The 14,262-nt window shown below is 35.9% G+C and overlaps 1 protein-coding gene across 4 annotated transcripts in view; it reads right to left on the bottom strand.

The window, feature by feature from the left end:
• Positions 1-14,262, bottom strand: part of SLC39A12 (solute carrier family 39 member 12) — a 78,034-nt gene that overhangs the window by 25,993 nt on the left and 37,779 nt on the right. For 2 of the 4 annotated variants that reach the window (XM_066384747.1, XM_066384750.1), the window contains 4 exons: positions 13,570-13,680; positions 10,273-10,339; positions 6,134-6,292; positions 4,345-4,532 (listed from right to left, as the gene is read on the bottom strand). In XM_066384747.1, the coding sequence (XP_066240844.1) occupies positions 4,345-4,532; positions 6,134-6,292; positions 10,273-10,339; positions 13,570-13,680 (525 nt within the window). The remainder of the gene's footprint in view (positions 1-4,344; positions 4,533-6,133; positions 6,293-10,272; positions 10,340-13,569; positions 13,681-14,262) is intronic. The other 2 variants (XM_066384748.1, XM_066384749.1) reach the window with 2 other exon arrangements.

The following is a 14,262-nucleotide window of genomic DNA, read 5'->3' as shown; positions in this document are numbered from 1 at the left end:
TAGTTCCCAGGTCCGTCCATGGTGTTGCAAAAGGTAAGATTTCCTTCTTTTTCACGGCCCCATAGTATTCCATTGTGTATATGTACCACCGCTTTTTAATCCACTCATCCACTGACAGACACTTGGGTTGTTTCCAGATCTTCCCTATTATGAACAACGCTGCCATAAACATGGGGGTGCCCCTCTCCCCTTCTACCTTCTCTCTTAAATGAATAAAATCTTAAAAAAAAAAAGAAGAAGAACATGAGCATATATGAGTGGTAGAAGGAGTCCACTGTTCATGGGCATCACTCTCGTGCTATCTTCTGTTCTCCCAGCCACATCTCTCACCCTACCTACACTCGGACACCAGATCTGAAGAGTTGGTTTGTTTTGCATAGAGACTTGCTTCAGGCCACACTGTATTCTTCTTTCTCCTGCCCCAGGCTTCTCTGATGTGATGTCATGGAGCCACCATGGGAACTCCCTTGCAACTCAAGCATGTAGAACCTGACAGTGTGGACAATGATGTTTGAGCACCCAGCATTGAATAATGAGGACAGGAACCCCTTCAGAAGGTCCTATGTTATGGATCCACCAGAGGGATCCTCCTCTGTTTCATCCTCCTCTGTTTTACCTGAGCTACTCCCTGGTTCTGCTCCTTAGAATTACCTCCTAAAGAAATTGTCTTTGTCTTCGCTTCTGCTTAAGGAAAATTTCATAACAGAGAATGAATTTCCTTTGGCCATCCAGAGCTACATTCATTCTTAACTTTCTTTAGAAACCATTCAATACAACTGGGAGCTAGTGTGCTTGGATAGGCAATACCACTTTGGAGAATTCAGGCTGGCAGATTTCCTCAGAGAAGACTTTCTTCCTTGTTGACTTTATTGCTAATGGCCCCATTTTGCCCCTAGTTCTTTTTCTTTTAGGACTTTGAAATAATGCACCCAATTTTTTGAAACAAACAAGGAAAGCAAAAATCTAGATAATCTTTCCACATTAACTGCTGTAAATTTCCAGGATTTAGTAAATAACCCATATATGAAAGTATTCCCCCTTCCCCTATACTTGTTGTCATTTATATTCTTTGCTATTTACAGAGTCGTGAAACCTTGTTTTCTTTCCTTTAAATGCAAAAGACTGTTTTATTTGGCACAGTTCCCAAGTACAGCAACGGTTAAATTTGCTGCTGTGTGAAAGAGTCGAATTTGTTTAGAAGTTACGCAAAGGCCGTGAGAGCAGGCGACCTGGATTATAGGAAGTAGCCCCAGGAAGCTCAGAGTATTTTATTTCCTGTCTTTTTGCCAGAATGCTGTTTTTTCCTGGACCAATAGTAATTTTCAATAAAGGCAAGATTTATTCTAGTTAGAATCTCATAGGCTATCAGGCACATTGCTTTCTTATAGGCAATTTCTTACCCTTTCAAAATCAGGAGGAGAAATATTTAGGGGCTAATGATATATTTAGCTCGGGGTTTGACATGACAGATAGTTCTTGACCATCTTATCAGGTCAATCTTAGGAGAGTCGTCTCCTTAACAAAGAAAAAGGGTTGACTACATATGTATACATTCATCATACTTGAAGAGAGATTCTGACTGTGTAAAAAATAAAATCAAATCAAAAGAATACAGCAACTACTCCCAACTGACTCATAAAGAGAAAAGAAATTAGAAAGCTAAAAATTAAGAGGCTAAACTCAAAATGGATCAAAGATCTAAACATAAGACCTGAAACAATTAAGTACATAGAAGAAGACATAGGTACTAAACTCATGGACCTGGGTTTTAAAGAGCATTTTATAAATTTGACTCCAAAAGCAAGAGAAGTGAAGGCAAAAATTAATGAATGGGACTACATCAGACTAAGAAGTTTTTGCTCAGCAAGAGAAACTGATAACAAAATAAACAGAAAGCCAACTAAATGGGAAATGATATTTTCAAACAACAGCTCAGATAAGGGCCTAATATCCAAAATATACAAAGAATTCATAAAACTCAACAGCAAACAAGCAAACAATCCAATAAAAAAATGGGAAGAGGACATGAACAGACACTTCTCCCAGGAAGAAATACAAATGGCCAACAGATATATGAAAAGATGCTCATCTTCTTTAGCTATTAGAGAAATGCAAATCAAAACTACAATGAGATACCACCTCACACCTGTTAGATTAGCTATTATTAGCAAGACAGGTAATAGCAAATGTTGGAGAGGCTGCGGAGAAAAAGGAACCCTCATCCACTGTTGGTGGGAATGTAAAGTAGTACAACCATTATGGAAGAAAGTATGGTGGTTCCTCAAAAAACTGAAAATAGAACTACCTTATGACCCAGCAATCCCTCTACTGGGTATATATCCCAAAAACTCAGAACCATTGATACGTAAAGACACATGCAGCCCCATGTTCATTGCAGCATTGTTCACAGTGGCCAGGACATGGAAATAACCAAAAAGCCCGTCAATAGATGACTGGATAAAGAAGATGTGGCACATATACACTATGGAATACTACTCAGCCATAAGAAATGATGACATCGGATCATTTACAGCAAAATGGTGGGATCTTGATAACATGATACGAAGTGAAATAAGTAAATCAGAAAAAACCAGGAACTGCATTATTCCATACGTATGTGGGACATAAAAGTGAGACTAAGAGACATTGATAAGAGTGTGGTGGTTACGGGGGGAGGGGGGAAAGGGAGAGGGAAAGGGGGAGGGGGAGGGGCAGAAAGAAAACTAGATAGAAGAGATAGAAGGTGACAGAGGACAATCTGACTTTGGGTGATGGGTATGCAACATAATTGAACGACAAGATAACCTGGACTTGTTATCTTTGAATATATGTATCCTGATTTATTGATGTCACCCCATTAAAAAAATAAAATTATTAAAAAAAAATTAAGAGGCTAAGAGTGAATGTGCAGACTGATATAGAGACATTTAAATAAAAGGTATATCTCAACATTCAGTGATGAGTGACAGTGTGCTTTTGAAGTGACAAAGGGCTAGAAATACAGATTTCATAAACTAAAAAAAATCAAAGGATGTGTACATTGTCTGTGAGTTGGTGATTGGGGTTCAGAAAAGGGGAGGGTAGAAGTTATCTCAATTAAAGCTATCTTCACTATCAAGATTAGGAACTTTACTGAGTATCATAAATAACCTAAGAACATGTCTAAATATGTAAGTACATTTTGGTATTCACTTATCTATTTGAATCATATAAGAATTAAGAAATATAACCAGAAAGTCAGAAGCATTTACAATGGAATTTAAAATGATGACATTCACTTGAAGAGTTCCCTTATTAAATTTTACTTCAAGAATGCACTGTTGTTCTGAATTTATTAGCACAGGTTCTTGTCTTCTATATATATATATATTTTTTTCCTTATGAAGCATTTCTCTATATTTACTTCCAGGATGGTACCTGGTTTCTGCATGTCATTAGTCCACCTCAATGGTCCTGTCCCTGACAGTATCTTCAAAATTGTTTGTATGACTTTCTACTTGACGATGCATGTAATCATGTATTTAACTTTCACTTGGATTGGTTTTCTATTGATTCTCAGTACTAGTATTTCTTTTGATAATTTGTCATTTTTATTTACCTTATGCCAGTCTATGAGAAAGAATCATCATTAGGACTTTTACCTTAAGACATTTAAGTTGTAAACAAGTTTAACAGAAAGTGACTTTGAAAAAGTCTGGCTTATCTGATGAAAACCAGAATTTAGAAGGCAAAAAAAAAGTGAAATTTCCCAGATTTAATTAGATTATAGAAAATGAAAATTGATGACTTAGTTTAAACCATTTATGTCAGCAAGGACCCCTTTAGAAATTATATGTTGTGATTTTAGAGACCCAATACTATATCATCCTTCTTATATCACCACATAGTAACCTTTTGGCAATTAAAATTTAGAGATTAAATTACTATTTTTAAAAATACAGTTGGTTAATTAATCCAAACAGCTATTTAATGCGATGACAAATTCAGTTGAACTATTTCACAGCCGGTTGTTTAACCTAACTTTTCCTATTTCAGCTAGAAGTACAGGCGTTCTTTACAGACACAGAGCCAGAGCAGAATCAACTGATGATCACTTTTTAACAATTATAAAGGTTTTATTCATTTCACTTTAATTCACTAAAAGAATGTTAATATTATCTGTGTCTTAAATTATGTTTCTTTTGCCAACAATTTCCTCTCTTAGATTAACATATATTTCTATTGTCTTTTATATTGTTATCTATATTTTTCTTCTCCCCATCTAACCTTCCATTTTATTTTATTTTTCTCTGTTTTATATTTTCAGTGTTTAGAAAAACAAAATGGAAAAGTCACAATGCTTACCATTTCCACCAAGGATAAATATAAGAACATCCCAGCAGTAACTGTCAAGATCCCATTTTGAACACAAGGATCAGTTGATACTGAGAGGCCCATGTACAATCCTATGAAGGCAGTTAGAGCACTTATAAAATTCATCAGGATGGCAATTTTAACAGGCAGTCCAGAGTTTAAGAGCACAGCAAAGTCTCCTGAAATTAAAACAATATATATATATATAATCATTATCAATTAACTGATGATGGCTTTGGTAGAGTATTATACTACTAGGTTGTTTCAAACATCAGCATTTGGGTTCTATTTTCTAAGTTAGGCTGGGTGATCAGTTAAGAAACCATTTTTCTATATTTCTCTAGGATTCATAGCTAACTCATTATGCAATTAAGAAGTTACATTTTAAGAGTCCTATTCCTTTTACTGCTTCCGAATATAGTACATACAGAGAGGACTGTGACATACTCTGTGATTTCTGATGTCCAACACTCCTGTGGCATTTTCAGTTTAGATGAATGCAAAATAAAGCACTTGCTGTCCCAGGATTTCTAAATCATTTTGCCTGGAAACTTGCCAAGCCAAATCACAAGATAGTAAATATTATGTGGGCTTCCATTATTTACTTATGTTGGAACTGCTTTGGGAAAAGAGAAAACTACTTAATATGAGATTTAAAAATCCTTGCCAAAGTTGATTAAAAAAATTTTTTTCCTTTAGAAAATGTTTTTGAGACCTTAATGATTTAAAAAAAACATCGTATTCTCTCCTTTCCTCCAAGAGAAGAATGACCTGTTAATCTGAGAGCCTCTATTTCCTAGTTTTGGAGATTGAGACCTAAACTGAAATTCAATAAGAACAGCTTGGGTCTTAGTTTCCTAGTTTCATTGTCTAATTGGCCCTATGAATAGGACTTAAACTTCTTTGCTGTCCTGCCACAGACTGTCACAATCCCCTGTGGTTTTCTTACAGTAGTTTCAAGCAGGACCATTGGATAGGCCACTCAGACCAGACACACTTCAATGGATTTAAGAAGGACCTTGGATAAACTTCATCAAGAGGGATGGGTCAGTAATAAGTTGGCAGTAAGATTTCTGAAAATAGACACTTAACACGGAAGACAAAGTTGGCCCAAGGGGGTAAAGTAGGTGTGAAAATGGGAACAGAAAAAGTGACAGTGGGAACCCTTTCTCAGGTATGTGTGTGCCTGAGGCCAGCCTCTACTCTTTTTGGGTCTGTTGCATTAATACACAGTCATCTCAAATCATCCTGGGAGGCAGGGTTTGAATTACAAGGCTATTAAGGTTATCCAAAAAGGGTCTTATGTGCATCTGCTACCATATGCCTGTCATACATATGGCTTTTTAGATGTCTTGTGAAAATCCGGTTGGTGAAACCATGGTTTGGCTTTAATTTAAATGTCGTTTTATCTCATTGGCCTCTTTGCTGACATAATGGGTAAAGTTCCCCTCTTAATGTTTTTCCCACATTTACTATACAGATTTTAAAGTTTTTGCCAAAATTCTCTAATAGGAAGTTTCTCTGAATGATTTTCTCCCACATAGAATTCTCCAGAATGCAAAGAGTCACTTTTGGCCTTGTGAAATATAGAGTCTAACTGAATTTTATCCCAAGGTACAGGATTTTCTCTTCTAGTTTTTTTTCAGGCTTTTAAAAATAAAATATGAAAGGAAAGTATTCATCTTTTCATCAAGTTTTAGAAAAGAAAGCCGAGGAAACCACAGCTAGATAAATGAGTTTCTTGATAAGCAGGAAAAAGTGATCCTACTGTTAGACTTACCCATTTCATGTGGGATTTCATGACACAAGATAGCAATTGTTGTGGTTACTCCGGACTCAGATGAAGATGAAAAGGCTGCTCCTATCACAAGGCCATCTGCAAAATTATGCAGGCTGTCTCCAACCAGTATCATTATTGCTAATAAGCTAAAGGATTTGCCTTAAAAAAAAAAAAAAGCAAATGAAGTGTGAGAAACATTAACAGAGCACTACATATATCATGAAATTCTTCAAACACAATCAACTTTCCCATACATCTTTGACAATCTTAAATTGAATCAGATTAACCCAACTTTGTTTCAGGTTTCAAAATAAGTCAGGACTGGAGATGCAAATAGAATAACCAACATGTCTGGATGTATGGTCACTGATTTTTAATGGGTCTGACTAATAAAAGATAAATTGTACACTGGCATTCAATATTCTATCACCTTGTCCAGCTGTGCCAAAAAAAGAACATAAAAATAATATTGTTATAACCTCTCAAAATACCAGCAGTGACCTTTCCATGTGTCTCTGTAAAGCATTTTAAGATAATTTAAAAACCTCCCTGCAGAATGTCATTAAAATAGAGTCTATTTTCCAAAACTGTCTCCTCCCAGTCAGACTGCCCCTACTGTCAACCTGCAAGAGTCCACTGTTTCTACTGCGTGATCATTGTGTTTCCTTGTGGTTGCTGCTAATCATCCTGACAGAGGGCCTCATTCACTTGCCGATTGTGACCACAACGAAACCACTCCCAACTCTGCTGATCCCAAAGTTAGCTTCGGAGCAATTACTTAATGTTCTTATCTTTCTGAAAATAATTTTCAGTACTGGCCCAGCTAGATGTTGAACAAAATAAAGAGAAGCTGTGTTCATGGGATTCTACTACATAATGTACATGATAGGATTAGTGAAGAGGTGATGAACTAATTTACATTATAATAGTTTTAATTAATGAAATAATTTAGATCATAATGGTTCAAATTTTGTGGGTTTTTTTGTTTTTGTTTTTTTTACAGAGACAGAGAGAGAGTCAGAGAGAGGGATAGATAGGGACAGACAGACAGGAACGAAGAGAGATGAGAAGCATCAATCAGTTTCTCGTTGCTACACCTTAGTTGTTCATTGATTGCTTTCTCATATGTGCCTTGACCACGGGCCTTCAGCAGACCGAGTAACCCCGCTCAAGCCAGCGACCTTGGGTCCAAGCTGGTGAGCTTTGCTCAAACCAGATGAGCACGTGCTCAAGCTGGTGACCTCGGGGTCTTGAACCTGGATCCTCCATATCCCAGTCTCACACTCTATCCACTGTGTCACTGCTTGGTCAGGAGGTTCAAGTTTTTAACACACAGAATTTCTGTTTTCAAAAACCTAAAATTGTATGTTAGTATAACCAATTAGGGAGTTGAATGACTACAAAAAGAAGTATTTCAGAGATAATACTTATTCTGACAGTAAACAACCCAGATATACCATTTGATAAGGGATGGCATTACAATCAATTGCCATAGTATAAAACTTAATGAATTACTCATCACTATATACTGTGTGACAGGTATAAGTAGTAGTTGTTACTGTTAGAATTGAACACAGTATTCTAATAATTGTACACTGAATAAAAATAGGAAGAAGTTGGCTCCTGGTTTCTGTCACATAGTCTACAACAGCAGGAGGACTATATTATAATATGGTTTGCTATTTTATTTGGGAGAATATAATTTGACTTCTTTCATATCTCACACCATAAAATAAGTAACTTCAGTTGAGTGAACAGGAAATACAGCCCAGACTATCAGCCAGGAGACATCTGGTTTGACTGTGTTGCAAAGGGTTCCCATGCATTTTGCTTCTAAACAAGCATGTTTTATTTTGAACTATCACTGTGAGATGGACTTACAGCCTTCTTCTGGTTACTAATTTATTTTATTTTTTATTAAAAATGAGAAGATTTCAGGCAACATCCTTAAAAACACAGACTACATATCAAATTATTGAATTTGGGAAGCTCTTGGTGGCTTTCCTGGAAGCTCTCAGAATCTAGTAATGCTACCAGGTGTCTTAGCTGTTCCTGCCACTCTTCAGAAAAATACTCTTCTTTGTGAAAATATAAGAAAATGAAATAATACATTGGACAACATTACAGCATGCGTATTAGTTGTAATTTCCACATTCATACATGTAGTATTGATATTTATAGCATATATTCAAATGAAAAATTTTACCCAATTTATATTCTGCAAAAAAACAGTGTGGCCTATTTTTGGTTTTTGTTATTTTATTCTCTCTAGTTATGGGTTTCTAAATGTCAAATCATGGACATGTAACAAGCCACAGGGCAAATACATATTTTTGCATGAAAGCCACAAGGAATATGTTTGATTTAAACATTAAGCGAAAGGTAAGAGAAGCATTCACTGGAAATGTAATATACTCATTACAGAATTATTGATAAGATTTACCTTTTCATATGTACCTGGCAGTCATGCGGAGTTCCACGTTTCTGACTCACCAGAGATTTTTCCACGGTAGAATGTGAGATGAACTTTATATCGTTTGGCTTTGGGTTTATTTAAATCAGACTGTGGATAAGATTTTTTGCATCCTGTGTTTTGAAACACAAACTGAACTCTACCAGTGAGGTAATATAAAACAAATAATCAAATATGTGAAGCTAATTCAATATATCCCTGGCAAAAGGGCAATGGAGTAATCAAATTTGGGTTTGTTCACTATTCATTCTGTATACCAAGCCTGATATCTGAAGTGGAAAGATCTGAGGCCTCCAAAATCATTACTCCCTGATCTAGCACTGGTCCTTGCTACTAATTTGACTGAGCAGATCCTTCTTGCTGCTTGCTTGCTTTCAAAAACAAAAAATGCAGAGGAAATGTCTGCTGTAGGCCTATTTCATGCCAGGCATTCTATAATGTCTCCTGGAACAGAAGATTTAGGAGAAAAAATTGTACAAATTGTACTAATAATGTCCTGAAAGCAGGATTGGACAGACTGTGTAATTAGATATCTTGAATCAAATAAATAAATTACAAGAGTTAATATATCAAACACATTTAGCATGGTGATTGGTACAGTCATGTTTGTTCCTATTAGTATTTGTATCCCCCAACCACACTGCAAACTGAACGTGAAGACCATTCTTATTTTTAGTCTTTCATGCATCAGTGCCTGAGACGGGGCATATCTTCAGACATTTCTTGAATGAATGAAAATGTGAGAAAACACAAGGACGCATGAATTAATGAAAGATCACAAAGGAATTGTTGGTACATCATCATCTCCTTAGTTTCCTCAATGCTAGAGCTTACTAGTTATGCAATCTTGGGCAGTGATTTATCCTCTAACAATGGTGTCTTCACTTGTATAATCTGGATAATAATTATTCTTACTTTATTAAACTGTAGGAAGATTAAATGAGATAACCCATGTCTAGTTTTTAGCACTGTGTTTGGCATATAATAATTGTTCAATAAATGACAGTTATTTTTATTATTAGGTAACTAACTTATTATGGTAGAATGGGAATAACTAATAATGGCTGCTTAACATTTAAATACTGAGAAGTGTTTGTCATGAAAAGGTGATATTAATGATAAAAATAGGCAAAGGTCCAGAAGCAAGTGATGAAAAACAAAAACAAAACAGACCAAAAAAATTTTTTTCTAATAATTATCCACAAACATAAGAAAACAGAAATAAATTTTTATCCAAAATTGATAACTTAAATTCAGAAATAGAGAGTCACAGAAAGAAAAAAAATTGAAAATTATATGAACAAATGAATGATAGAATAAGATGTGAATAATGAGGAATCACTGACTTGAACGCTACCATTTTAAATAAAGGCTTAGTCATCATGTAAGCATGATTATAAAGAAGCTCTAATAACCACATCATAGTTACACTAATTGAAGTTTTTAAGCAATTGGGGAAAACAGCATTTTTGAAGAATGAATTAAAGTTGATACTAATGTATGGTATGCTTGAAAGACTGATGGGAATAAATATTTTACTGCAAAGATTTTAATAATGAAATACATACCCAATATGTAATTTATGACATTTAGTTTAAAGCAGACATAACCTTTTCCTATGGCACCGTCTACATTTAATGTTTAGCTTTTTGAAACTAGTACTCACATTTTCTGTTGGAGGCTGTCATACTGCCTATAGGAATTTCAGCTGCCTGGGAATCTTCTGGGCCTTTCTATTTTAAATTAATAAATAAATGATAAAACATAAGCTATAGTTATCATTTTTAATGAAAAAGAAAACATCTGAAAAGTTATGATGATTTTAAAAAGACATTTTAATACTTTAGCGCAGTGGTTGAAAATCACTGCGCTAGAGTTTATTAGAACTTCTTAATTTCACAGACAAACACAGAGTTAGGGCTGAGAGAGTGCGAGCAAGCTTTTTGTTCTAACTGCATTTTGATGAAAATAGCACTCACGTAGATCAGTCTTCCATGAAGTGCTGGAAGCTACTGAGACAGTTGGTAATTCAGACTCTTAAATTATGTAAAACTTTATGTATAACAAAAGTTGTAGAAAAAACAATTCTTGATTCTTTACCAAATTTGACTTTTCTACTGATTGTGGTTCCAGAATTCACTTTCTGATCTTTAGGCCAGTTGTGTATTATGGATGGAGAAGTTACCCATGCTAACACAATGCAACATTTCATTTATCATGGCATAATATTCTGATTTTGTTGCTTTACCAGTAAGTAAAAGAATTAAGAAAGATAATTAATAGACTTAGAAAAGACAAATACAATACATTTTTATTTTTATTTTATTTTATTTTATTTTATTTTTTAGAGAGAAGGCCATAGGGAGAGGGACAGGGACAGACAGGGACAGACAGACAGGAAGAGAGAGAGATAAGAAGCATCAATCCAGCACCTTAGTTGATCATTGATTGTTTTCTCATATGTGCCTTGACCGGGGAGCTACAGCCAAGCCAGTGACTACTTGCTTGAGCCAGTGACTTTGGGCTCAAGCCAGCAACCTTGGGTTTCAAGTCAATGACCTTTGGGCTCAAGCCAGTGACCACGGGATCATGTCTATGATTCCATGCTCAAGCTGGCAACCCCATGCTCAAGCTGGTGAGCCCGCGCTCACGCTGGCAACCTCAGGGGTTCAAACCTGGGTCCTCAGCATTCCAGGCTGATGCTCTATCCACTGTACCACTGCCTGGTCAGGCAAATATAATACATTTTTTAAGTTTTCTCATTTTTTCATATGACAAGGAAGTGAGATTTTGAAATTGGCATCTGTAGTATGAATTAAGGTTACATGATTTTATTTCAGAGACTGACTCATTGTTCAATATCTTTTTTTTTTTTTTTTTTCATTTTTCTGAAGCTGGAAACAGGGAGAGACAGTCAGACAGACTCCCGCATGCGCCCGACCGGGATCCACCCGGCACGCCCACCATGGGGCGACGCTCTGCCCACCAGGGGGCGATGCTCTGCCCATCCTGGGCGTCGCCATGTTGCGACCAGAGCCACTCTAGCGCCTGAGGCAGAGGCCACAGAGCCATCCCCAGCGCCCGGGCCATCTTTGCTCCAATGGAGCCTTGGCTGCGGGAGGGGAAGAGAGAGACAGAGAGGAAAGCGCGTGGGGGGGGGGGGGGTGGAGAAGCAAATGGGTGCTTCTCCTATGTGCCCTGGCCGGGAATCGAACCAGGGTCCTCCACACGCTAGGCCGACGCTCTACCGCTGAGCCAACCGGCCAGGGCTTGTTCAATATCTTGAAAGTTATCTCCCATCCCTATATCTCAGACTCTTATTCTATTATGTGAAAAGACTACTTTTTATATGCCTTTTAAACATGTTATTTTAAAAGCATATTCATATAATTATATCATCCAAAGCTGTGGAGACTTTGAGACAAAATTAATATGAGACATAAACATGTTTAATGTAAAACAGAAAATAAACCTAAAGTTCACACGTTAAGTAATAATAGCAGGTATTCAAAAAAATGTAATGATAGGCAATCTTGTTTGGAGAAGGATACTGAGAAGCATACCTAAAGGATACAGGTTGGAGCTTCTTGCTTGAAACTTGTGGATTTAGAACCCCCCCATGTGATTTTTTTCAATATTACATCAAAAGCCTGATTATAATCAAAAGTTTCTGTAGTTCCATTAAAAGACAAGAATTCAAATGTTTATTCCAGGATATTTTCCCCAACAAAGCTATATAATGTCATACCCTGTAAAGAAATTTAGAGGCAGACATCCATAATTCCTTGTTGATTGGAAAGAACTATGAGTTCCCCTCTTGCCTAAAAAGCCAAAAATGGAACCAAACGATCCTTAAAGTTCATATTATTTCTTTTTTTTATTTATTTATTTTTTATTTTTTTCATATTATTTCTCTTTGCTTAAGTTGATCTCACAGTTTAAGTAGTAAAATGGGCTGTTGGATATATTATTAGTGAGCCAGCATATTAAAATACAATCAAACTCATTGTTAGAATCAGAGATTTTCTTATACATATCTTGGGGTTCTGGACCCTTCAATCAAACAGAATGAATAAAGTCAGCATTTGAGTAATTTTATAACTAATCTCAGACTGAATTTATCTTTTTTCAAACACATTTGAAGTATCTCAGCACAATAGGACTTTTAAAATTCTTTTTAAAGGAACTTTTTTTATTCTTATCTCTGAATTAGCTCTAGATATGCCATATACTGCCTGACTTCTATTTTGCTGTGATAATGTCTCAGAAATAGCTTGCTTATCTCTACTCAGTTGGGAATCTGTCCTTGAACTGTAATCCCTATCCCCAAAGCCATGGTTATAGAAGGCAAGTTTTCTAACTATTATATACTACTTTGATATTTTGCCTGTACCTTTACTTGTTACTTTGAAAATTAGAATAGGAATACTGTTATGAACATGATTGGAGGCTGTCTTTTGAGAATTCACATGGACAATTTTGTCATGGAAAATTCAATGTAACAGAAGGCACTTAAAACAAGACATCTTGTTGGGCAAAATCAGTTCTCTCTTGCACTGTAAAATGAACACCCCATTCCTAGATGCACTAATTCTTTGCTTAACATTTATTTGCACCCACTTAGCCAGGGCTAAGTATTATTCAGGATGGAAAACTAAATAATGGTCAACCGGTTTATGAAAACTTGTAAGCAAAATGATTAAGTTGCTGTATATTATGTTGATCTAAACCATACATCTGTCAAAGTGGTACAGATGGCAACGATTTAACTCTATGGAAAATGTTTGTTACAGTTCAAAACAGCTTTCAGGTGCTTGGCAAAGTTCTTCAAACTATCATGGTCAAGAATATAGGCAAATCAGGAGTGCTCTCTATGTCTACACTACTGATTTTTATCTAGTAATCAAGGAATAAAGCAAAGATGGTAATCAAACCAAGAAAATATTTCATATCAGTAACCTACCAACTGGATAGTTGAAGCAGTTTTGCCTTTGCCTGGTTGGTCACTTAATTCAGAGTTGAGTGCAAGATGGTGAGAATGTCCCACGTGCCTATTAACCAATGACAGGCCCTGCTGGACGGATGAGGATGGTTTAAAATTAGGGCTGCTGCTGGAAGAATGCAAGTGCAGCCTTTGTCAATTTCATGATTTTATTTAACATTTGCTTATTGGCGAAAGTAATAGGTGGCACAAGAAGAAAAATGGGACAATCCCACTGCGATAAGTACTTGCTAAGATGTCTCATGCTGGACAGGCACAGGACTGCTCTGAATTATACACATTCAGAATGCATTAAGAATGCAACTTCAAGAATTTTAAAAGACCTGAACAGTAATGGTTTTTATAGTGTTTTTTCTTTACTACAAAATTAAATTTTTATTTTTTTTTTCTGATGGGAGTACCAAAAGGATGATAATTGAAACTATATTATACCCTAAAACTACTAAATTAAAATCTCCAGAAATGTATTCATCAATTAAAGCACTTGTAGTTTCTAAAACATGTGCATTCCTTTCATTTGACACAAGATCATGAACCTTGAAATTGTGTTCTTAAAACTTATTTTAAGTTCCCTGACAAATACCAGGACAATCTGAATAAACTCAACGTTTTTGGATGTTCAGCATTTATTTCACTAATTTCCCCCCTGGTTAC

The sequence above is a fragment of the Saccopteryx leptura genome, chromosome 5, assembly GCF_036850995.1.
Source record: "Saccopteryx leptura isolate mSacLep1 chromosome 5, mSacLep1_pri_phased_curated, whole genome shotgun sequence".
Taxonomy (NCBI): domain Eukaryota; kingdom Metazoa; phylum Chordata; class Mammalia; order Chiroptera; family Emballonuridae; genus Saccopteryx; species Saccopteryx leptura.
Note: the sequence above shows the minus strand (reverse complement) of the source record. Positions and strands in the feature narration are given on the sequence as shown.